The sequence below is a fragment of the Entelurus aequoreus genome, linkage group LG14, assembly GCF_033978785.1.
Source record: "Entelurus aequoreus isolate RoL-2023_Sb linkage group LG14, RoL_Eaeq_v1.1, whole genome shotgun sequence".
In the NCBI taxonomy this organism is placed as follows: Eukaryota; Metazoa; Chordata; class Actinopteri; order Syngnathiformes; family Syngnathidae; genus Entelurus; species Entelurus aequoreus.
In genome coordinates, this window is record NC_084744.1 from 1,398,643 (window position 1) to 1,423,163 (window position 24,521).

At 40.4% G+C, this 24,521-nt stretch overlaps 3 protein-coding genes across 6 annotated transcripts in view; all 3 read left to right on the forward strand.

The window, feature by feature from the left end:
• Positions 1–6,523: 6,523 nt before the first annotated feature.
• On the forward strand, positions 6,524–8,889 carry LOC133664235 (tubulin alpha chain). Of its 2 annotated transcripts, XM_062068731.1 has the most exons (5): positions 6,524–6,589; positions 6,660–6,741; positions 6,818–6,882; positions 6,951–7,099; positions 7,161–8,886. In XM_062068731.1, the coding sequence occupies exons 2-5, from the start codon at positions 6,665–6,667 to the stop codon at positions 8,133–8,135; spliced, it is 1,266 nt and encodes a 421-aa protein (XP_061924715.1). In that variant the 5' UTR covers positions 6,524–6,589; positions 6,660–6,664; the 3' UTR covers positions 8,136–8,886. The 2 variants fall into 2 exon arrangements, with proteins under 2 accessions (XP_061924715.1, XP_061924714.1); XM_062068730.1 differs by having other exon boundaries at positions 6,539–6,589; positions 6,660–6,882; positions 7,161–8,889.
• A 5,530-nt stretch (positions 8,890–14,419) lies between these two features.
• Positions 14,420–19,189, forward strand: LOC133664237 (tubulin alpha chain). The gene is made up of 4 exons (XM_062068732.1): positions 14,420–14,573; positions 17,549–17,771; positions 17,877–18,025; positions 18,099–19,189. The coding sequence occupies exons 1-4, from the start codon at positions 14,571–14,573 to the stop codon at positions 19,074–19,076; spliced, it is 1,353 nt and encodes a 450-aa protein (XP_061924716.1). The 5' UTR covers positions 14,420–14,570; the 3' UTR covers positions 19,077–19,189.
• Positions 19,190–21,292: 2,103 nt separating this feature from the next.
• The window catches only part of dnajb2 (DnaJ heat shock protein family (Hsp40) member B2), a 43,418-nt gene continuing 40,189 nt past the window's right edge, over positions 21,293–24,521 (forward strand). The window contains exon 1 of one of the 3 annotated variants that reach the window (XM_062070449.1): positions 21,293–21,511. The gene's annotated coding sequence lies outside the window, so the exon portion shown is untranslated. The remainder of the gene's footprint in view (positions 21,512–24,521) is intronic. The other 2 variants (XM_062070448.1, XM_062070447.1) reach the window with 2 other exon arrangements.

Genomic DNA, 24,521 nt, shown 5'->3' on the forward strand with positions numbered 1-24,521 from the left:
TGTCCACAGGAAGCTGCCTCCCAGTTGAGCAGGAACCACAAGTTCTAGTGGAAACATTCACTCAACATAACAGTTTGCTTCAACAACAAAAGTCCACTCCACTTGAGGCTGTTATTTGTCATGACTTATCTTTCAATATGAAAAGGAGGTGTAGTGTTTATTATCATTAGTGTTCATACTCATTAGTGTTCATACTCATTAGTGTTCATACTCATTAGTGTTTATACTCATTAGTGTTCATACTCATTAGTGTTTATACTCATTAGTGTTCATACTCATTAGTGTTCATACTCATTAGTGTTCATACTCATTAGTGTTCATACTCATTAGTGTTCATACTCATTAGTGTTTATACTCATTAGTGTTCATACTCATTAGTGTTCATACTCATTAGTGTTTATACTCATTAGTGTTTATACTCATTAGTGTTCATACTCATTAGTGTTTATACTCATTAGTGTTCATACTCATTAGTGTTCATACTCATTAGTGTTTATACTCATTAGTGTTCATACTCATTAGTGTTCATACTCATTAGTGTTTATACTCATTAGTGTTCATACTCATTAGTGTTTATACTCATTAGTGTTTATACTCATTAGTGTTCATACTCATTAGTGTTTATACTCATTAGTGTTCATACTCATTAGTGTTTATACTCATTAGTGTTCATACTCATTAGTGTTTATACTCATTAGTGTTCATACTCATTAGTGTTCATACTCATTAGTGTTTATACTCATTAGTGTTTATACTCATTAGTGTTCATACTCATTAGTGTTTATACTCATTAGTGTTCATACTCATTAGTGTTCATACTCATTAGTGTTCATACTCATTAGTGTTTATACTCATTAGTGTTCATACTCATTAGTGTTCATACTCATTAGTGTTCATACTCATTAGTGTTTATACTCATTAGTGTTCATACTCATTAGTGTTCATACTCATTAGTGTTTATACTCATTAGTGTTCATACTCATTAGTGTTCATACTCATTAGTGTTTATACTCATTGGTGTTTATACTCATAAGTGTTCATACTCATTAGTGTTCATACTCATTAGTGTTCATACTCATTAGTGTTTATACTCATTAGTGTTCATACTCATTAGTGTTCATACTCATTAGTGTTTATACTCATAAGTGTTCATACTCATTAGTGTTTATACTCATAAGTGTTCATACTCATTAGTGTTTATACTCATTAGTGTTTATACTCATTAGTGTTCATACTCATTAGTGTTTATACTCATAAGTGTTCATACTCATTAGTGTTCATACTCATTAGTGTTCATACTCATTAGTGTTTATACTCATTAGTGTTCATACTCATTAGTGTTCATACTCATTAGTGTTTATACTCATAAGTGTTCATACTCATTAGTGTTTATACTCATAAGTGTTCATACTCATTAGTGTTCATACTCATTAGTGTTTATACTCATAAGTGTTCATACTCATTAGTGTTCATACTCATTAGTGTTCATACTCATTAGTGTTCATACTCATTAGTGTTTATACTCATAAGTGTTCATACTCATTAGTGTTTATACTCACAAGTGTTCATACTCATTAGTGTTTATACTCATTAGTGTTCATACTCATTAGTGTTTATACTCATAAGTGTTCATACTCATTAGTGTTTATACTCATAAGTGTTCATACTCATTAGTGTTCATACTCATTACTGTTTATACTCATTAGTGTTCATACTCATTAGTGTTCATACTCATTAGTGTTCATACTCATTAGGAGACAAGGAATTAACCTGCACAATTTAAACCAGAGACGTTACTGTTAACGTAAATAATTAATTATTGTATATAATTCATCAACATATATAATTCATTAACATTTATAATTAATATAATTCATTAACGTATATAATTCATTAACTTATATAATTCACATACGTTGTTAACGTATATAATTCATATATTTTGTTAACGTATATAATTCATATACTTTGTTATTTTATATAAATAATTAACGTATATAATTCATATATGTTGTTAACGTATATAATTCATTAACATATATAATCCACATATGTTGTTAACGTACTGTATATAATTCATATACGTTGTTAACGTATACAATTCATATACAGTATGTTGTTAACGTATGCAATTCATATTGCAGTCGATCACCCCAGAAGGGTGTACCCACCCCTGCAATCCCTTCTCAATGGTTCTTCTTTTGAGTTTTTCCTTGCCCGGATGTGGGTTTAGATAATCATATGTTTTAGTAAAGCCCTTTTAGACACTTGGGATTAAGGGCTATAAAACTATGTTTTAATTGATTGATTCAGGTTTTGTTAGAACAAGAACTTGCATATTTGTCACAAAGCTGGAGCTTACAGGTGTGCTTAGTCTCACTTGGTCTGATGCCTGCTGGCCATTTGCCTTGGGTGAAATATTTCTGGTGTGAGCTGAGGCCTCCGCCTGGAACTATGTGCCGGATCAACAGTTTAGTTCCTCTCAGTCAGCTGAACAGTCGGACTCTACTGTTAGTCCACTGACTCTCATTGAGAGAAGAATTGTCTCATCAAAACCTTGCTAACAGACCACATGTTGGCGGACTTTTGGATCTCACTCGGGCAGTTGCTATGTCCACCTTTCAGTCTTCGTTTTAGGTGATTCACCTCACAGCTATCCAGTTTCTTCTCTTCCCCCAAGGGATGAGTAACCCACAAGTTGTGTACTCCACATTGTACGGCTGCTTTGTGAAGTCTCTGCAGTCATTCAGACTTGATTGTAGAGCGTGGGAAAGTCTTTGGTATGTTTAGCAAACAGGAAATCAGTTGGCAACTAGAAATTGCAATTCCAGTAGGAATTACGTGTGAATGCTCTATGTCTGCGATTCGTCGAACTGCCGATACACGTGAGCGGAACTGAAATGTTTGAATGTCCAGGGTGAGTGGAGTGTGTGGATGTTGGAACGCTTCGAATGGGTTGAGAAATGTGGGATATAGAGAGATTTGTTTATCGCCCATTCATTTTCAATGGGGGGAAATTCCTGGTAATTCCAGGTAATCAGGGAATGTTCAGAACCGGGAAACATGATGGCGTGAATGTCCAGGGTGAGTGGAGTGTGTGGATGTTGGAACAGTTCAAATTGGGTGAGAAATGTGGGATATGCAGTCGATTGTATATTGTCTGTGTCTATGGACAGACCCAGACCAGTACACCATCTATGGACAGACCCAGACTGGTACACCATCTATGGACAGACCCAGACCAGTACACCATCTATGGACAGACCCAGACTGGTACACCATCTATGGACAGACCCAGACCACTACACCATCTATGGACAGACCCAGACCAGTACATCATCTACGGACAGACCCAGGCCAGTACACCATCTACGGACAGACCCAGACCAGTACACCATATAGGGACAGACTCGGACCAGTACACCATCTACGGACAGACCCGGACCAGTACACCATCTATGGACAGACCCAGACCAGTAAACCATCTACGGACAGACCCAGACCAGTACACCACCTATGGACAGACCCAGACCAGTAAACCATCTACGGACAGACCCAGACCAGTACACCACCTATGGACAGACCCAGACCAGTACACCACTTATGGACAGACCCAGATCAGTACACCTTCTATGGACAGACCCAGACCAGTACACCATCTATGGACAGACCCAGACCAGTACACCATCCTCATTAGTGCTCACTGCTATCAAAAAAGCACAGTTTGTGGCTCAGAAGTACACAAAGTTACATCAAGTTGCGGTTGACCGGACTGTGTGTAGTCCATACACTTTGCGTGTCACGTGGTGAAGTTGTAGAACGTTGTGCGTTCATCTTTTGCCATTCCTCGCTCAAATGTAAGAGCATGGAATCATGTGAAGGTCATCTAGTGTGGTGTAATGTGAATGAGATAGAACCAATTGCATTCTGGGACGGAGGAGTTGAGAGTTCCAATGAGAGCGAGTGACAATGACAAGAGAAAATACAAGTCCTGGCCAAATAAAAGTCGCATACTGCAATATTTTGTTGGACCGCCCTAAGCTTTGATTACAGCAGATATTCGCTGATCTGAGGCGTCGTTTTCACAAGCTTCTACAATGTTCCATTTATTTCTGTCCAGACTTGATTTATTCCGGACAATGTGCACATTTATGAACAGTCTGTTGTCCAGACTGTGAATGACTTAGATCATAGTTGAGAATTTTCATCTGTAGTCCCCCATACCAGTGTTGGTGGCACTGGGAGCAAGACGGTCCTACTCAATGTAACAGAGGTCAGCCACCATGTGTACGTTGGTAAACCTCACTCCATGACAGTTAAGTAATGCTGGCTGGGGTTGAGATCAGTAGTCAGCACGCTCGCCTCTCATGCCGGCGACCTGGGTGGGAGCCCCGGGCGGAACAATAGGAAAAACACAACACAGCCGAAAGACTGAGTACACAACCGCTACAACGGTATGTGCTGGCTATCGGGTTAATAGTCCAGGCTTTTAGGTCAGTCGTCAGCATGCTCGCTTGTAATGTCGACAACCTGGGTTGGAGCCGGGAGCAGTAGGACAAAAATGGAGAAGGGTCTCGCCCAAAACCACAACGGCAGTGACTGGGATGGCGGAAGATTCATACCAAGAACCCTTACATTTCTGGGTGACCGCTCTACCATCTGAGCCACGCCACCCCCATTAAAAAATACAAGTTCAAAAATGGAACAACCTTGCCATTCAGTTTAGTCAGGTAGTCATCTGACCTCATTGTTTAGGTAGAGATTGTTGCTAAACTTAGACTTGACCGACTGCAGTAACCGAAATGCTTGGTTACATCCATGTGGTGACATTTTTGGCCAGAAAGTGTATATACTGTACCTCTCCTCACAATGTTCTCCCAACCCACTGTCACGGCACGGGCTCGAACCCGCTTTTCTCCGGCAGCGGGGTCTGCCAGCACCTCCGCTGGCCGCATCACGCCCACATGCCGGCAAGGCTGTGGGCGATCAGCAATCAACACACCTGGGACTGATGAGGGCTAGCTGTATTCAGACCAGTGGACCCAAGGATCCTCGCCGGAACTTAGTCTTCTGTACCGTAAGCCGATTACCCAGCTTTATGCTCTCTCTCTCTCTGCGTTTCCCCTCCGTGTTTCATTGTTCTTCCTTGTCGTCCTCCCCAGCAATCTCCCTTCGTCCCCGCGTGATCGAGCTGTGCGCCTCGACTTCCCTTTTGGAATTTGGACTGCTACCCTCGATCCTCGACCCCTCGCATGGACACGGACTCCGACGCCTCTCTGTCTTGCCCTTTGATCATCTGCCTGACCCACGGACTGCCTTCATGCCTTGTTCCTCCTCTCGAGTCAACACTTCTGGTAAACACTCAGCAATTAATTCCTACACATAGTCTTACACCATACACCCTTTGGGTTTTGTCACACTCCATTCTCTAGCCTAGTTTATAATATATATATATATATATATATATATATATATATATATATATATATATATATATATATATATATATATATATATATATATATATATATATATATATATATATATATATATATATATATATATATATATATAATTAAACATAGAGCTATACTGCCCCCTTGTGTCTGTGCCCCCACCCCCCCCCCCCCCCCCCTCCAACCATAACACCCACATATGCAACCTATACAAAGTAGTGTATTTTCAACACTACAGACACACAAACCAAACAATGAACAGTTGTGAAAACTAAACCATGCTTGATGAAGGTAATTGTGTCTCTGTTCTACCAAGTGCCATTCTTCAAAAATGACCAAGGTGAAGCCTCGGGTATTTCTTATCCTGATATTAGCAACATCTTAAAGCTGCTGTACTGCTTTATGTCATGGAGTGTCTGCTTTCTAGAGGGCCCTAACTTTTGACAGTGTTGTAAGCATTTCATTCTGCCCTTTTTCAGCTTTGAGTATGTAAACTACGCCCCACATGACAAATTAGTTATGCGTGTTATCAGCAAATGATAGCGATTAATGAAAGTTTAGCTACTAATATTAGCATTCTTGGATATATAGCCCATGATAACAACAGCATGATTGCAAATTGTTGGTTGCTTCTCTCGGACTAGGGTGTGTGCTCTGGGAGTGTATGTGTGGGGCAGCTATGATAGCCAATTAGCTTATCCAGCCTGCACCACAATTTGAGTTCAAGTCAATGTGTGGTAACTAATTGTAACTTGGTGTTTGGTTTAACATAGTTTTACTTGGAGCCATACAGCAGCTAGAAGGTCAAACATCTGAGACTGCTGAGTGAAACTCTGATGCATTATCTTCCCCTCATTGCAAAAATAATGCTTGCACAAACATAGCCCCATTCTGGTACACATTATACACACACTAGGACAAAAGCCGCACAATGCCTTGGGTGGTGACATCCTTTAGCATTGTTGAGCGGATGAGCTTGTCATTGTCCCGTCAGAAAGTTCTCTGATTACAGCGAATATCAAATCACTGCTCACCTCAAAGTGCAGGTATATAAAGTGAAGCAACACCGGTGGTGACAGGACTTCATCTTCTTGCTGACACCTGAACGTTGGAGAAGAGAGATATCAACGATGGTAATATATTGATACAATACAAGAAATCCTTAATACGCTTGTGGTATTTGAATTCCGTCTCTCTTTGCAGCGTGAATGTATTTCCATACATGTGGGCCAGGCTGGGGCTCAGATTGGCAATGCATGCTGGGAGCTTTACTGCCTGGAACATGGTATCCAGCCGGATGGACAAAAGCCTTCTGATAAGACATTTGTGAGTAAAGATGACTCCTTTAACACCTTTTTCAGTGAAACCGGAGCTGGAAAACATGTCCCAAGGGCCATCTTTGTAGACCTGGAGCCCACCGTCATTGGTTGGTGCCTAATTGAACTTTTTCTTCATTGACTGTTGTCATCATTGTGAAAATGTTTTTTTGTCCAGATGAGGTACGTACAGGTACCTACCGTCAGCTCTTCCACCCAGAGCAGTTGATCACAGGGAAAGAAGATGCTGCCAACAACTACGCCCGTGGTCACTACACCATTGGGAAGGAGATCATTGATCTGGTTCTGGACAGGACTCGCAAGCTGGTGAGGCCTCCCCCAAAAAAGAAGTAAATACATTGTTTATATTTTACTAATATATTTGTAGGCTGATCAGTGCACCGGTTTGCAAGGCTTCCTCATCTTCCATTCCTTTGGTGGAGGCACTGGATCTGGTTTTACTTCACTCCTCATGGAAAGGCTGTCTGTTGATTATGGTAAAAAGTCCAAGCTTGAGTTTGCGATCTACCCAGCACCCCAGGTTTCAACAGCAGTCGTAGAGCCTTACAACTCCATTCTCACCACTCACACCACCCTGGAGCACTCCGACTGTGCCTTCATGGTTGACAACGAAGCCATCTATGACATCTGTCGCAGGAACCTCGATATTGAAAGGCCATCCTACACTAACCTGAACAGGCTCATTGGCCAGATAGTGTCGTCTATCACAGCCTCTCTTCGCTTTGACGGAGCCCTGAACGTTGACCTGACAGAGTTCCAGACCAACTTGGTGCCCTACCCTCGTATCCACTTCCCTCTGGCGACATATGCCCCGGTCATCTCCGCTGAGAAGGCCTACCATGAGCAACTCTCTGTGGCAGACATCACCAACACCTGTTTTGAGCCAGCCAATCAGATGGTGAAGTGTGACCCTCGTCATGGTAAATACATGGCCTGCTGTCTGCTGTACCGTGGTGATGTGGTGCCCAAAGACGTCAACTCCGCTATCGCCGCCATCAAGACTAAACGCACCATCCAGTTTGTGGACTGGTGTCCCACGGGCTTCAAGGTGGGCATCAACTACCAGCCTCCAACAGTGGTTCCTGGAGGAGATCTGGCCAAAGTGCAGAGAGCGGTGTGCATGCTGAGCAACACCACAGCCATCGCTGAGGCCTGGGCTCGTTTGGACCACAAGTTTGACCTGATGTATGCCAAGAGGGCCTTTGTGCATTGGTATGTGGGAGAGGGAATGGAGGAGGGAGAGTTCTCTGAGGCCAGGGAAGATATGGCCGCCCTGGAGAAGGATTATGAAGAGGTGGGTGCAGACTACATGGGGGATGAGGATGAAGGAGAGGAATATTGACCCAAAGAGCCAAAGAAAAGTTGACAATTGTCGCAAGTAAACACGAGTAGTACAGTAGATTTTAGCACACATTAGGTGGTTTAGTTTAGTTGTTTTTTTTAGTTCAGACAAGAAGTCCTGCCTATGATCGTGTATTAAAATAGTGGAGATTTCTTAGTTTGAACTTCCAGAGAGATTTTCCTGCGTCCAGTGTCAGACTCTCTTTTGTGCACCTCCCCCACTAGCCCCACATGTGGAATGTAAGTTATGAAAGGGCTCCAATGTCTGTTTCTATGTACTATTCAGCTGTGACTCTGTGAGAGCGTTAGAGCCAGATAACCATCCACCAACGCCCACTCCAATGAATCCTTCTCATCTTATTTTGCAGTGCAACTCTACCATAACACAAAGGAACATCTAGAAAGAGAGCTAGATATATTCTTACATCAATGTTTGTCAACCTTTTTAGTTTACACCATTTTTTCATCTCATGTTTGTTTTCACTGAAACAGGATGTGCACATTGTACAGATTCTCCTTGTTAATACAACACCGGTAAAAGATAATAAAGATGATACCACAATGTGCCCCCTCCCTCCTGTAATATGCAAATGCCCTTGAGCGTGGACTCTGGTTTGGAGCTGAGCCACAGGCGCTCCAGCTGTGAAGTGTGTGATCTCCGTCTACAAAAGGGTCAAACTCGGCAGGTAGCACACGTTGAAGAGGTGGTTTCCTCAGCATGAGTCATGGTCTTAGTTGAAATTGTTTGATGTATTTCTTGTAAAGACTTAACAATGTCATGTGTTATAATGTCAGCATGTGACAGCATATGACCAAATATAAAGTTAGCACGTTCAAAATTTGTCTTTGTTTCTTTGATGTGCGATTTACAGGCTGTACTTTTTTATTATGTGGAGATGTTAAATTGGTGAATGCCCAAACAAGAAATGATGGGTACAAGCGGCCGAAATAAGTTTCCTCCGCCGGGTGGCGGGTCTCTCCCTTAGAGATAGGGTGAGAAGATCTACCATCCAGGAGGAGCTCAAAGTAAAGCTGCTACTCCTCCACATGGAGAGGAGCCAGATGAGGTGGTTCGGGCATCTGGTCAGGATGCCACCCGAACGCCTTCCTAGGGAGGTGTTTAGGGCACGTCCGACTGGTAGGAGGCCACGGGGAAGACCCAGGACACGTTGGGAAGACTTTGTCTCCCGGCTGGCCTGGGAACGCTTTGGAATCCCCCGGGAGGAGCTGGACCAAGTGGCTGGGGGGAGGGAAGTCTGGGTTTCCCTGCTTAGGCTGCTGCCCCCGTGACCCGACCTCGGATAAGCGGAAGAAGATGGATGGATGGATGGATGGACATCTAAATTTGACAAAATATACAACATTGAATAAATAAAAAGAGGAAATTATTAATATAATAATAGATAACATGAAAAAAAAACAACCTCTGCTGCTCTTTTTATGAAAGTGCAACAATGCAAGCAAAGTGCAACAGTTTCAACATTGTGCATGATTATTTTATGTTTAGTCTCTCATTGGATGAAGTGCTATAGTGGCACACCTTTTCCATCTTATCCACTAATAGTCTTTGTCAAACAGAAGACTTTAATGAGCGAGAAGAGTCTGCAGGCTCTAGATTCTCTATTGTAAGCCATAACTCCTGCTAGCCTAAGGCTAGGCTGGTGGCTGCAGTGCATCTTTTTACTGATGCCAGGCCCACTTCCTGTCCCTTACTTTACTGCACACCGAGAGGTAAACCTACGTACAAATGGGTACACCTCTTCACCGGAGCTTCTGTACAGACAAATGATGATAGACATTCATCTACCGTTACACCCCGAGCTAAAGTCAACATTTTTATTTGGCCTTCCTGCATCATACCCTTCTGCATACCCTTCTGCATACCCTTCTGCATACCCTCACCCCGATGTTTGTTGTGTGTGAGGTTTCTATGTATTCATATAATGTCCCACAGACCACAATAACGACTACTGGGCCGCACTTTGGACACCCTATACGCCCGATATCTCTCCACCCTACAAATGACACCACTCGTCTTTTAGAGACTTCTTAGACTTAGACCAACTTGAATGATCCACAAGGGAAATTGTTCCACACAGTAGCTCAGTTACAAAGGATGGAAAGTGTAAGGATGGAAAGGATAATGCAGGTATAAAGTAGACTAAACATGTACCGTAGTAGCAATATAAAATTTAACATATATGTAATATTTACTTACATATTATATATACACTATATTATATATACTGATATACAATATTATTATATTATATTGTATTTTTATATAATATTTACAATACGTAACAATGAGCATGTACAATATTACAGTATATCAATCAATCAATCAAAGTTTATTTATGTAGCCCTAAATCACCAGTGTCTCAAAGGGCTGCACAAGCCACAACCACATCCTGGGCTCAGATCCCACATCAGGGCAAGGAAAAACTCAACCCAATGGGATGACAATGAGAAACCTTGGAGGGGACCGCAGATGTGGTAGTTTACCATGAGATCAGGATCGAGGTTAGGTCTTTTGAGCAGAGGATGAACAACCGCTTTTTTGAATGCTAGGAGAACAGTGCCGGAGGAAAGTAATACGTTTATAATATTTAACACTGATGGACCTAATAATACAAAAAGCTCCTTGATAAGTTTCACAGGAAGTGGGTCAAGTAAACATGTTGTTTGTTTTATCCCACTTACACGCCGTAATAATTCCTCTAATGTTATTTCATCAAAAAGAGAGAGACTATTTTGGAGGGCAGTGTCCGTCGTATATACAGTCGTATTTGTGTTAATAGAACCCAGTTGTAGCTGGGATGCGTTGTCTTTAATCTCCTTTCTAATGACTTCCATTTTCTTATTAAAGAAATTCATAAAGTCATCTGCCGAGTGGGTGGAGCTACTGGGAGGAGTCCCTTGTTGGGTTTGCGATGCTACTGTACTGAACAAATATTTAGGATCGTTTTTGTTGAGGCGGATGAGATTTGAGTAATATTTAGCTTTAGCTAAGGTAAACATGCGTTTATAAGTTATTAAACTATCACTCCAAGCTTGATGGAAAACCTCAAGTTTAGTCGCGCGCCATTTGCGTTCCAGTTTTCTACATGATCATTTATGGGCTTTAGTTTCTTCTGTAAACCATGGGGTGCGCCTTTTAGGGGCCCTTTTTTGCTTTAGCGGTGATATACTATCAATGGTTTCGCGCAGGGCGTCGTTAAAGTTGTTATTGAGGTTTTCAATAGAGCCGACATAATTTGGGAATGGTGCCATTACCGAAGGCAGTAGGTCAGCAAGAGTCGTCGTTGTGGCAGCATTAATGTTGCGGCTGCTATAGTAGTTATTATTATTATTAGTTTGTTGACAATGAGTCAGAACTTCAAATTTTATAAGGTAAAGATCGGACATTACTTTAGTACACGGGAGTATCATAACTTTGGAGGTGGTGACACCCCTGACAAGCACTAGATCTATCGTATTACCGTTGTGTTGCGTGGGTTCATTTATTATTTGTGTAAGACCACAGCTATCAATTATAGTCTGGAGCGCCACGCACTGAGGGTCCGATGGGGTATTCATATGGATATTAAAGTCCCCCATTATAATTATATTGTCGGCGTGCATCACTAGATCAGCGACGAACTCTGAGAATTAATTTATAAAGTCAGAATAGGGCCCTGGGGGGCGGTAGATAACAGCCAGGTAGAGAGGCAGCGGTGTGCCAGACCTCATAGTAAGCACCTCAAACGATTTATATTTATTATTTAGGTTAGGGGTAAGGTTAAAGTTTTCATTGTAAATTAGTGCAACCCCCCCACCCTTTTTAAGGGGACGGGCAATATGTGCATTCGTATAGTTAGGAGGAGATGCCTCATTTAGCGCAAAAATATTGTCTGGCTTGAGCCAGGTTTCGCTGAGACAATGACATTAAGATTGTTGTCTCTAATGACCTCATTAACTAATAACGTTTTGGGAGACAATGATCTTATGTTTAAAAAGCCCATATTATAGGTAGTGGGCTGTTTTGACGAGTTTTTGTTGAAATTATCTGTGGTAGCAATATTAATAATGTTGCGTTTATTATGCGTAGTGCACTTCAAATAATTTCGACCATATCTAGGAATTGATATGACGGGAATATATATATATATATATGTATATAGGTATATACAGTATAGGTATGTATATATATATATATATGTATATAGGTATATACAGTATAGGTATGTATATATATATATATATATATATATATATATATATATATATATATATATATATATATATATATATATATATATATATATATATATATATAGGTATATACAGCATAGGTATATATATATATATATATATATATATATATATATATATATATATATATATATATATATATATATATATGTGTGTATACAGTATATATATATATATATATATATATATATATATATATATATATATATATATATATATATATATATATATATATATATATATATATATATATACTGTATATATGTATATAGGTATATAACATATATACAGTATAGGTATATATGTATTTGAAGGTATATACAGTATCGACGTAATATGATCAAACTTTCTTGTTCTTGTCAAAAGTCTAGCAGACACATTTTGTACCAAGTGTAATATTTTAATGCTAGACATAAAGACAAGCGGTAGAAAATGGATGGATGGATGGACATAGGGAGACATGAAAATAATAGGTTACAGTAATGCAGACATATGTTCCTGTCTTACATAATAAGGATTGTGAATCATAGGCAAAATTCCCCTTCAAAGACCCCACCCTGTTATATGAGTAGTTCATTGTCTATATTGCTAAAAAGAGTCATAGTCATAGTAGTTCATGGTCTATATTGCTAAAAAGAGTCATAGTCATAGTAGTTCTTTGTCTATATTGCTAAAAAGAGTCATAGTCATAGTAGTTCATTGTCTATATTGCTAAAAAGAGTCATAGTCATAGTAGTTCATTGTCTATATTGCTAAAAAGAGTCATAGTCATAGTAGTTCATGGTCTATATTGCTAAAAAGAGTCATAGTCATAGTAGTTCATTGTCTATATTGCTAAAAAGAGTCATAGTCATAGTAGTTCATTGTCTATATTGCTAAAAAGAGTCATAGTCATAGTAGTTCATTGTCTATATTGCTAAAATGAGTTATAGTCATAGTAGTTCATTGACTATATTGCTAAAAAGAGTCATAGTCATAGTAGTTCATTGTCTATATTGCTAAAAAGAGTCATAGTCATAGTAGTTCATTGTCTATATTGCTAAAAAAGAGTCATAGTCATAGTAGTTCATTGTCTATATTGCTAAAAAGAGTCATAGTCATAGTAGTTCATGGTCTATATTGCTAAAAAGAGTCATAGTCATAGTAGTTCATTGTCTATATTGCTAAAAAGAGTCATAGTCATAGTAGTTCATTGTCTATATTGCTAAAAAGAGTCATAGTCATAGTAGTTCATTGTCTATATTGCTAAAAAAAGAGTCATAGTCATAGTAGTTCATGGTCTATATTGCTAAAAAGAGTCATAGTCATAGTAGTTCATTGTCTATATTGCTAAAAAAAGAGTCATAGTCATAGTAGTTCATTGTCTATATTGCTAAAAAGAGTCATAGTCATAGTAGTTCATGGTCTATATTGCTAAAAAGAGTCATAGTCATAGTAGTTCATTGTCTATATTGCTAAAAAGAGTCATAGTCATAGTAGTTCATTGTCTATATTGCTAAAAAGAGTCATAGTCATAGTAGTTCATTGTCTATATTGCTAAAAAAGAGTCATAGTCATAGTAGTTCATTGTCTATATTGCTAAAAAGAGTCATAGTCATAGTAGTTCATGGTCTATATTGCTAAAAAGAGTCATAGTCATAGTAGTTCATTGTCTATATTGCTAAAAAGAGTCATAGTCATAGTAGTTCATTGTCTATATTGCTAAAAAGAGTCATAGTCATAGTAGTTCATTGTCTATATTGCTAAAAAAGAGTCATAGTCATAGTAGTTCATGGTCTATATTGCTAAAAAGAGTCATAGTCATAGTAGTTCATTGTCTATATTGCTAAAAAAGAGTCATAGTCATAGTAGTTCATTGTCTATATTGCTAAAAAGAGTCATAGTCATAGTAGTTCATGGTCTATATTGCTAAAAAGAGTCCTAGTGTGTGCAAGTACAAAGTGAGTAGAAACTGCGCCACAATGCAAAGTATGAGGACTAGAGTGCAGAGTCCACCCCGCCTGCAGACATCTTGTCCGCCTTAACAATGGCGACTGGACTCCTCCCTGCCAATGAGCAATGCAGCTGCCGGGTGCCTGTGGGTCCTCCTCCTCCTCCTATATAACGCCTCACTCCCCCTTCGCTCCCACACTTCTACTCCCTGTCTGAATCCTCCACGTCGTTCGAAGGACAAGCAGACAAGATGGTGAGTCAAGAAACTTTGCATCGTCGCCGCTCTTGGCGCCATTGTGATGACTGCGTCATGCTAGCTAGGCTGCTGCTAACCGCAGTACCGTTACTCCCTTAGTCAGCGCTAGTTAACCGCAACTTTCTCCGCCATGTATATATATATATATATATATATATATATATATATATATATATATATATATATATATATATATATATATATATATATGAAAAACTAGGTTACATTTATTTTCAACATGTATAGTACAGTCTTACACGTGTTTAGTATGTTGCAACTCCAATTAAACAGCATTGTATTTGGTATAATTCAATAATGCAGTCTTGTATTCGTTCCAAAAAGTCCTCGTGGCAGTCGGGGGATTGATAGAAAGAAAAAGGGAGGAAAAAAAAGAGGAGTGGTCTGGAGTCAGAAGTTACTCGTCTGCCATTTTTCAGCTGTTGGGCGTTTTTTTTTTGTCCATGGGTTGAAGTGGAGGGAGGCCAAACATCCTGAGGATTACTCAGCATTGTGGCTGTGGGGGGAGGGGGAGGTCATGTTTATTCAGCCGGCCCTTCCTGTTCTTCACTGCCTTCCTTCATCAAATAAAAAGGTCCTCAATACTTGCTGTTGTAAAAAGTGCATACATAGTTCCAAAAACCCAACAAATATATCTTATTTATTGGACCTGTTGTCACCAACAACGACATGTATATGATGTGAGTGTGGACACGTTACCAATTGGGACGACATGGTTCTGCAAAAGTTAGAAATCATCCATCCATCCATCCATCTTCTTCCGCTTATCCGAGGTCGGGTGGCAGGGACAGCAGCCTAAGCTTTCGTCCAGCTCCTCCCGGGGGATCCCGAGGCGTTCCCAGGCCAGCTGGGAGAGATAGTCTTCCCAACGTGTCCTGGGTCTTCCCCGTGGCCTCCTACCGGTCAGACGTGCCCTAAACACCTCCCTAGGGAGGCGTTCGGGTGGCATCCTGACCAGATGCCCGAACCACCTCATCTGGCTCCTCTCCATGTGGAGGAGCAGTGGCTTTACTTTGAGCTCCTCCCAGATGACAGAGCTTCTCACCCTATCTCTAAGGGAGAGACCCGCCACCCGGCGGAGGAAACTTGTTTGGGCCGCTTGTACCCGTGATCTTGTCCTTTCGGTCATAACCCAAAGCTCATGGCCATAGGTGAGGATGGGAACGTAGATCGACCGCTAAATTGAGAGCTTTGCCTTCCGGCTCAGCTCCTTCTTCACCACAACGGATCGATACAGCGTCCGCATTACTGAAGACGCCGCACCGATCCGCCTGTCGATCTCACCATCCACTCTTCCCTCACTCGTGAACAAGACTCCCAGGTACTTGGGGCAAGTAAGAAATCACTGAATCACAATTTAATTTGTCCGATTTAATGTCGCGTTCCATTTAGCCACGGAAGTCGGAGCTGGAAATGACGTCGCAGCTGAATTGTGAGCGTTCCAGTTAGAGGTTGGAAATCAAGATGGCCACTTTTGAGTTTGCCTTGTCTGAATACAAACAACTTGTGCGGAAAGATGCAACCTCCCACCACGATGGATGAAGAGAAACTAAAGACGCTGTTGCTAGCGATCTAAAAGGTGTATACCACATAAAAAGAAAGTTGTTTACACTAAAGTAACCTTACCATAAACCTTCAACAGTACATCCTTTATGGCTAATTTAGTGATACAAAAGCTAACCAGAAGTGCTAATAACAAATCTTATTGAAACATATACCATTGTTTACATCCAGAGCAGCCATCTTTGAAGCAAACTCCAGCTTGGTCAGAATTCTCAGACTTACTGAGTTGGAAATCTGACTTCAAGGGGCGTTCCAGTTGAAATTCCAACTAGGAAATCTCAGTAATTCAGCTCTCACTGGGTTGTTTCGCAGCCGAGTGTGAAGCGACTGGGATGGGAATCAGCACCTCCATGTCCGAGTCCATGGTTCTCACCCGGAAAAGGGTGGAGTGACCTCTCCTGGTTGGGGAGGAGATCTTGCCCCAAGTGGAGGAGTTCAAGTACCTGGGAGTCTTGTTCACGAGTGAGGGAAGAGTGGATGGTGAGATCGACAGGTAGATCGGTGCGGCGTCTTCAGTAATGCGGACGCTGTATCGATCCGTTGTGGTGAAGAAGGAGCTGAGCCGGAAGGCAAAGCTCTCAATTTAGCGGTCGATCTACGTTTCCATCCTCACCTATGGTCATGAGCTTTGGGTCATGACCGAAAGGACAAGATCACGGGTACAAGCGGCCGAAATGAGTTTCCTCCGCCAGGTGGCGGGGCTCTCCCTTAGAGATAAGGTGAGAAGCTCTGACATCCAGGAGGAGCTCAAAGTAAAGCCACTGCTCCTCCACATAAAGAGGAGCCAGATGACGTGGTTCAGGCATCTGGTCAGGATGCCACATGAGCACCTCCCTAGGGAGGTGTTTAGGGCACGTCCGATTGGTAGGAGGCCACGGGAAAGACCCAGGACACGTTGGGAAGACTATCTCTCCCGGCTGGCCTGGGAACAACTCGGGATCTCCCGGGAGGAGCTGGACAAAGTGGCTGGGGAGAGGGAAGTCTGGGCTACCCTGCTTAGGCTGCTGCCCCCGCGACCGGACCTTGGATAAGCGGAAGAAGATGGATGGATGGATGGATGGATGGATGGATGGATGGATGGATGGATGGTATAGAAAATATTCCAATGGTCTTTCAGTCATTCTTCATGGGATGTGCCCAACAGCTGATTGGGGACTTTCTTTATAGAAGTACAAAAAAGGGGGGGCCATGACATCAGGCATGTAATAAAGACAAGAAACGCAGGGTCAATAGGTGCTAACGTGCAGGAGGAGGAAGTGGCGGTCGCCATGGTAACATCCCAGCGTAAAATTGTTTGTGACAGTGTATTTCCCAAAATGTCTAGATGGTTTAGCTCCTGTTGATCACTTGACCATACTGTTTTACCAATAACGACGCTCTCTTCCATCCAGCGTGAATGTATCTCAATGCATGTGGGCCAAGCCGGAGCCCAGATGGGCAATGCATGCTGGGAGCTGTACTGCCTGGAGCATGGCATCCAGCCAGATGGACAGATGCCCTCTGATAAAACCATTGGAGGAGGAGATGACTCATTCAATACATTCTTCAGTGAGACGGGAGCCGGCAAGCATGTTCCTAGAGCCATCTTTGTTGATCTGGAACCTACTGTCATTGGTTAGTGACCTGTAAATCCTGAAACTATGCCCTTAACTTAATGGTTGTACTCAAATTTAGTGGTTGCTGGGTGAAAATGTCTCAAACTTGAATGGTTTTCCACAGATGAGGTACGTACAGGTATCTACCGTCAGCTCTTCCACCCAGAACAGTTGATCACAGGGAAAGAAGATGCTGCCAACAACTACGCCCGTGGTCACTACACCATCGGGAAGGAGATCATCGATTTGGTTTTGGACAGGACTCGCAAACTGGTAAGCTTTTTTGGTTGAGAACATCTCTCTGTGAAAGTATTTGAATAAAAAAACAGCAAATTTCTTCCTTCAGGCTGATCAGTGCACCGGTTTGCAAGGTTTCCTCATCTTTCATTCTTTTGGTGGAGGCACTGGCTCTGGATTCACTTCCCTCCTCATGGAAAGGCTGTCTGTTGATTATGGGAAGAAATCCAAGCTTGAATTCGCCGTCTACCCAGCACCCCAGGTTTCAACAGCAGTCGTAGAGCCTTACAACTCCATTCTCACCACTCACACCACCCTGGAGCACTCCGACTGTGCCTTCATGGTTGACAACGAAGCCATCTATGACATCTGCCGCAGGAACCTCGATATTGAAAGGCCATCCTACACTAACCTGAACAGGCTCATTGGCCAGATAGTGTCGTCTATCACGGCCTCTCTTCGCTTTGACGGAGCCCTGAACGTTGACCTGACAGAGTTCCAGACCAACTTGGTGCCCTACCCTCGTATCCACTTCCCTCTGGCGACATATGCCCCAGTCATCTCTGCTGAGAAGGCCTACCATGAGCAACTCTCTGTGGCTGACATCACCAACGCCTGCTTCGAGCCAGCCAATCAGATGGTGAAGTGTGACCCCCGTCATGGTAAATACATGGCCTGCTGTCTGCTGTACCGTGGGGATGTGGTGCCCAAAGACGTCAACTCCGCTATCGCCGCCATCAAGACTAAACGCACCATCCAGTTTGTGGACTGGTGTCCCACGGGCTTCAAGGTGGGCATCAACTACCAGCCTCCAACAGTGGTTCCTGGAGGAGATCTGGCCAAAGTGCAGAGAGCGGTGTGCATGCTGAGCAACACCACAGCCATCGCTGAGGCCTGGGCTCGTTTGGACCACAAGTTTGACCTGATGTATGCCAAGAGGGCCTTTGTGCATTGGTATGTGGGAGAGGGAATGGAGGAGGGAGAGTTCTCTGAGGCCAGGGAAGATATGGCCGCCCTGGAGAAGGATTATGAAGAGGTGGGCACTGACAGCGTTGGGGAGGATGAAGAAGAAGGAGAGGAGTATTGAGAAGTTTCAAAGGCTTTGCCACGGCACATTCCAAAAGTTATCAGTGACGTCAACCATTCCCTACAAGCTGTGGTGGTGATATGTCAGTTCAGTATTAATAAAAGATATCAAACACGTGTATGGCATGTGTGATCATTAAGTTGGAATGCAGAAATGGGTGTTACTAATCAAACGGGGAAGAATATTCTTCATAAACTATATGAAATTCAGCTTTTGTACACATTGAACCTTCCGCAAGTTGACTTGACACATGTCATTTCCTCTATAATCCACCAGGTGGCAGCATTGCATGTTCATGTCCAAGCCAGTGAATTGGGGTGATCATGCACATTTTGGTAATGTCCATACAACAATATTGTTTAACACTTCAGCATCACTGAAGAATGTGAGTGTTCCCACTATTTGTTCATGGCCAGACTCAAATCGGACACAATTGTATCAAGCATTTTGATACATTTTATAACTCGTGCATACTTCTTCAAAGCTTCAACGGTGTATCTATTTTCCAACAAGTGCTCCATGGTGAAGTCTCAGTGTCTTGATGGCTGAAACGCACAGAAAAGTAACAGCTACTTCATCGTCCCAGCGCCACCTGCTGTCGGGACATGACACTTACATGCGTCATGAGGACTTTTTTTTGTAATCATCCACCTGTTCGGTTATTTTAGGAAATATTTTTAGAGTGACGACTCGTTACAGCAAGGGGCCGTGAACTAACAAAATCAAAGCAATTGGGGAGGTTATTTGGATACTTTTTATTTTCAAAACCAATAAAACATGTACTCTTTTCTAGCTTTAGGACTCCCATTAAGTTTAGTCCTGGGACCCAGAAGGGTCTCAGTCATAAAAATGTTAGAATTAAGTCACATACTTATTTTTTTAATTCTGCACTTAACTCTCCAGATCAACTTCAGGTCTAACTCGATATAAAGTTATTTTTTAAATACACTTGTCAAAACACTTTTCCTTTGGCAAAAACATAAAATATGCAAACCCCCCCCCCAAAAAAAAATCAAAATGAAATGAGGTAATTGTAGCCTCAAATAGGTGAATAATTCATAACATTGATTTTTGTTTTACTTTTGAGAAATGACAGTTTGAAAAATAAAAAACATAACAATTATTGGGGACCAAAAACTGTCCTACTTATGAAAATAAGACTTTTTATATTTTCAACATTTAAATCTTTAGATCTATCTGTTTCATGTCAAATAAAATATGCATTTTTTTTTTTACCAAACAATATATCAAAGACAAATATTTGATGTGAAATAATTGGAGACCTTGAGTAGTTCAATAATTTATGACATAATTCATTTTTATTTAGTATACATATACTGTATATATTAGTATATATATTTATATAAATATGTATATATATATATATATATATATATATATATATATATATATATATATATATATATATATATATATATATATATATATATATATATATATATATATAAAATAAATGAAAATAAAAAATACATATATATATATATATATATATATATATATATATATATATATATATATATATATATATATATATATATATATACATTTATATATATATATATATATATATATATATATATATATATATATATATATATATATGAATATGTATTTTTATTTTTTTGTATTTTTTTTTAACAGTGACAATTTAACGAAAAACATTTGTCTCGTTACATTTCACCTGTTTGCTCTTTTGTCACACCTTTTTATGTGTTTTTTTCTCTCTTTTAATGGTATTTTAGGAATATGCCTCGGGCTTTTTAAGAAAAATCGCTGCAGACTGCAAATGGCCACACTTTTGACATCCCCGAGTTACATCTATTAGCTCAGGCTAAAATGCAGGTGAATATAGTTGTTATTAGTCCTATCTACTAATTGGGTGATATTTACTAGCTATAGTTTCATCACATGATCAACAGGCAGTTGTTGTGACTCATGTTGCGTGGCCGACCAGCCAGAAGTGGGATAGTTTGGCAATGACGATAAAAAGCGCTACATCTTGGCCCTTTGACTGTTATAATATTTTATATGACATAAAACACGTCGATGTATTTTTATTTATAATGACTAAAATATGTTTACGCACTGTTGTGGTTTCCAGCACCTTATCTTGCCCCGTGCGGCGCTGTGAAGTCCAGATGTACGAGTGTCGGTGAACGCGGCGGCAGATGGGGCGTGTCTAATGACGTCATCACACTCCAGCATGTTCTCGGCGCTCTATTTCTTCCCTCAGCTGATTGTGACGTCATGTGCTCAGCTCGGACCGAGCACCGAGACGAAGCAGGGCCCGAAGAACCGCCAGTGTCCGCCGGGTTGTGGTCGGCGGGAGTACCGAGAGGCCGGCGTTTGTTGCGAGGGGCGGCGGGGGACATTTAGGGAGGAGACCGCGCGATAAGACTGGCAACACACGGTAGGTCAGTGACGTCAGCACGACAACAAGGTGGCCATGTTTGTTTTTGTGTTGTGTTTGTGTTGTGTTTGTGTTGTGTTGTGTTGTGTTTGTGTGAGCGGGACGCCATTGCTCGTCTGCAAATACACGCGGCTCCCAGGGGCCTCCGTGCTGCGTTCAGGGCCTCACCGACACTTCGGAGACTGACTTGCCGCCACACTCTGCGGCGGAAATAGTCAAATACTAGTCGCTGTTCTGAAGGACCACCATGTGTAGTGTAGTAGACCTAAGTAGTCATCAAGTACCACCACCATGTGTAGAGTAGTAGACCTAAGTAGTCATCAAGTACCACCACCATGTGTAGTGTAGTAGACCTAAGTAGTCATCAAGTACCACCACCATGTGTAGAGTAGTAGACCTAAGTAGTCATCAAGTACCACCACCATGTGTAGTGTAGTAGACCTAAGTAGTCATCAAGTACCACCACCATGTGTAGTGTAGTAGACCTAAGTAGTCATCAAGTACCACCACCATGTGTAGTGTAGTAGGCCTAAGTAGTCATCAAGTACCACCACCATGTGTAGAGTAGTAGACCTAAGTAGTCATCAAGTACCACCACCATGTGTAGTGTAGTAGACCTAAGTAGTCATCAAGTACCACCACCATGTGTAGTGTAGTAGACCTAAGTAGTCATCAAGTACCACCACCATGTGTAGTGTAGTAGACCTAAGTAGTCATCAAGTACCACCACCATGTGTAGTGTAGTAGACCTAAGTAGTCATCAAGTACCACCACCATGTGTAGTGTAGTAGACCTAAGTATTCATTAAGTACCACCATGATGACAACATTAAATACAGTAGTGTAGTAGTACTAAGTATTCATTAAGTACCACCATAATGACAACATTAAATACAGTAGTGTAGTAGACCTAAGTATTCATTAAGTACCACCATAATGACAACATTAAATACAGTAGTGTAGTAGTACTAAGTATTCATTAAGTACCACCATAATGACAACATTAAATACAGTAGTGTAGTAGACCTAAGTATTCATTAAGTACCACCATAATGACAACATTAAATACAGTAGTGTAGTAGACCTAAGTATTCATTAAGTACCACCATGATGACAACATTAAATACAGTAGTGTAGTAGACCTAAGTATTCATTAAGTACCACCATAATGACAACATTAAATACAGTAGTGTAGTAGACCTAAGTATTCATTAAGTACCACCATAATGACAACATTAAATACAGTAGTGTAGTAGACCTAAGTATTCATTAAGTACCACCATAATAACAACATTAAATACAGTAGTGTAGTAGACCTAAGTACTCATTAAGTACCACCATAATGACAACATTAAATACAGTAGTGTAGTAGACCTAAGTATTCATTAAGTACCACCATGATGACAACATTAAATACAGTAGTGTAGTAGACCTAAGTATTCATTAAGTACCACCATGATGACAACATTAAATACAGTAGTGTAGTAGACCTAAGTATTCATTAAGTACCACCATGATGACAACATTAAATACAGTAGTGTAGTAGACCTAAGTATTCATCAAGTACCACCATGATGACAACATTAAATACAGTAGTGTAGTAGACCTAAGTATTCATTAAGTACCACCATAATGACAACATTAAATACAGTAGTGTAGTAGACCTAAGTATTCATTAAGTACCACCATAATGACAACATTAAATACAGTAGTGTAGTAGACCTAAGTATTCATTAAGTACCACCATAATAACAACATTAAATACAGTAGTGTAGTAGACCTAAGTACTCATTAAGTACCACCATAATGACAACATTAAATACAGTAGTGTAGTAGACCTAAGTATTCATCAAGTACCACCATAATGACATCATTAAATACAGTAGTGTAGTAGACCTAAGTATTCATTAAGTACCACCATAATGACAACATTAAATACAGTAGTGTAGTAGACCTAAGTATTCATTAAGTACCACCATGATGACAACATTAAATACAGTAGCGTAGTAGACCTAAGTATTCATTAAGTACCACCATAATGACATTAAATACAGTAGTGTAGTAGACCTAAGTATTCATTAAGTACCACCATGATGACAACATTAAATACAGTAGTGTAGTAGACCTAAGTATTCATTAAGTACCACCATAATGACAACATTAAATACAGTAGTGTAGTAGACCTAAGTATTCATTAAGTACCACCATAATGACAACATTAAATACAGTAGTGTAGTAGACCTAAGTATTCATTAAGTACCACCATAATGACAACATTAAATACAGTAGTGTAGTAGACCTAAGTATTCATTAAGTACCACCATAATGACAACATTAAATACAGTAGTGTAGTAGACCTAAGTATTCATTAAGTACCACCATGATGACAACATTAAATACAGTAGTGTAGTAGACCTAAGTATTCATTAAGTACCACCATGATGACAACATTAAATACAGTAGTGTAGTAGACCTAAGTATTCATTAAGTACCACCATAATAACAACATTAAATACAGTAGTGTAGTAGACCTAAGTACTCATTAAGTACCACCATGATGACAACATTAAATACAGTAGTGTAGTAGACCTAAGTATTCATTAAGTACCACCATAATGACAACATTAAATACAGTAGTGTAGTAGACCTAAGTATTCATCAAGTACCACCATAATGACATCATTAAATACAGTAGTGTAGTAGACCTAAGTATTCATTAAGTACCACCATAATGACAACATTAAATACAGTAGTGTAGTAGACCTAAGTATTCATTAAGTACCACCATGATGACAACATTAAATACAGTAGCGTAGTAGACCTAAGTATTCATTAAGTACCACCATAATGACATTAAATACAGTAGTGTAGTAGACCTAAGTATTCATTAAGTACCACCATAATGACAACATTAAATACAGTAGTGTAGTAGACCTAAGTATTCATTAAGTACCACCATGATGACAACATTAAATACAGTAGTGTAGTAGACCTAAGTATTCATTAAGTACCACC

What these genes read in the sequence shown, in the direction of transcription:
- LOC133664235 (XM_062068730.1), top strand. An exon ending in CCTGGAGCCCACCGTCATTG is followed by an intron (nt 6,883 to 6,950) that starts GTTGGTGCCTAA and finishes TTTTTTGTCCAG; the next exon opens with ATGAGGTACGTACAGGTACC. An exon ending in TGGACAGGACTCGCAAGCTG is followed by an intron (nt 7,100 to 7,160) that starts GTGAGGCCTCCC and finishes ATATATTTGTAG; the next exon opens with GCTGATCAGTGCACCGGTTT.
- LOC133664237 (XM_062068732.1), top strand. An exon ending in TCTGGAACCTACTGTCATTG is followed by an intron (nt 17,772 to 17,876) that starts GTTAGTGACCTG and finishes GGTTTTCCACAG; the next exon opens with ATGAGGTACGTACAGGTATC. An exon ending in TGGACAGGACTCGCAAACTG is followed by an intron (nt 18,026 to 18,098) that starts GTAAGCTTTTTT and finishes TTCTTCCTTCAG; the next exon opens with GCTGATCAGTGCACCGGTTT.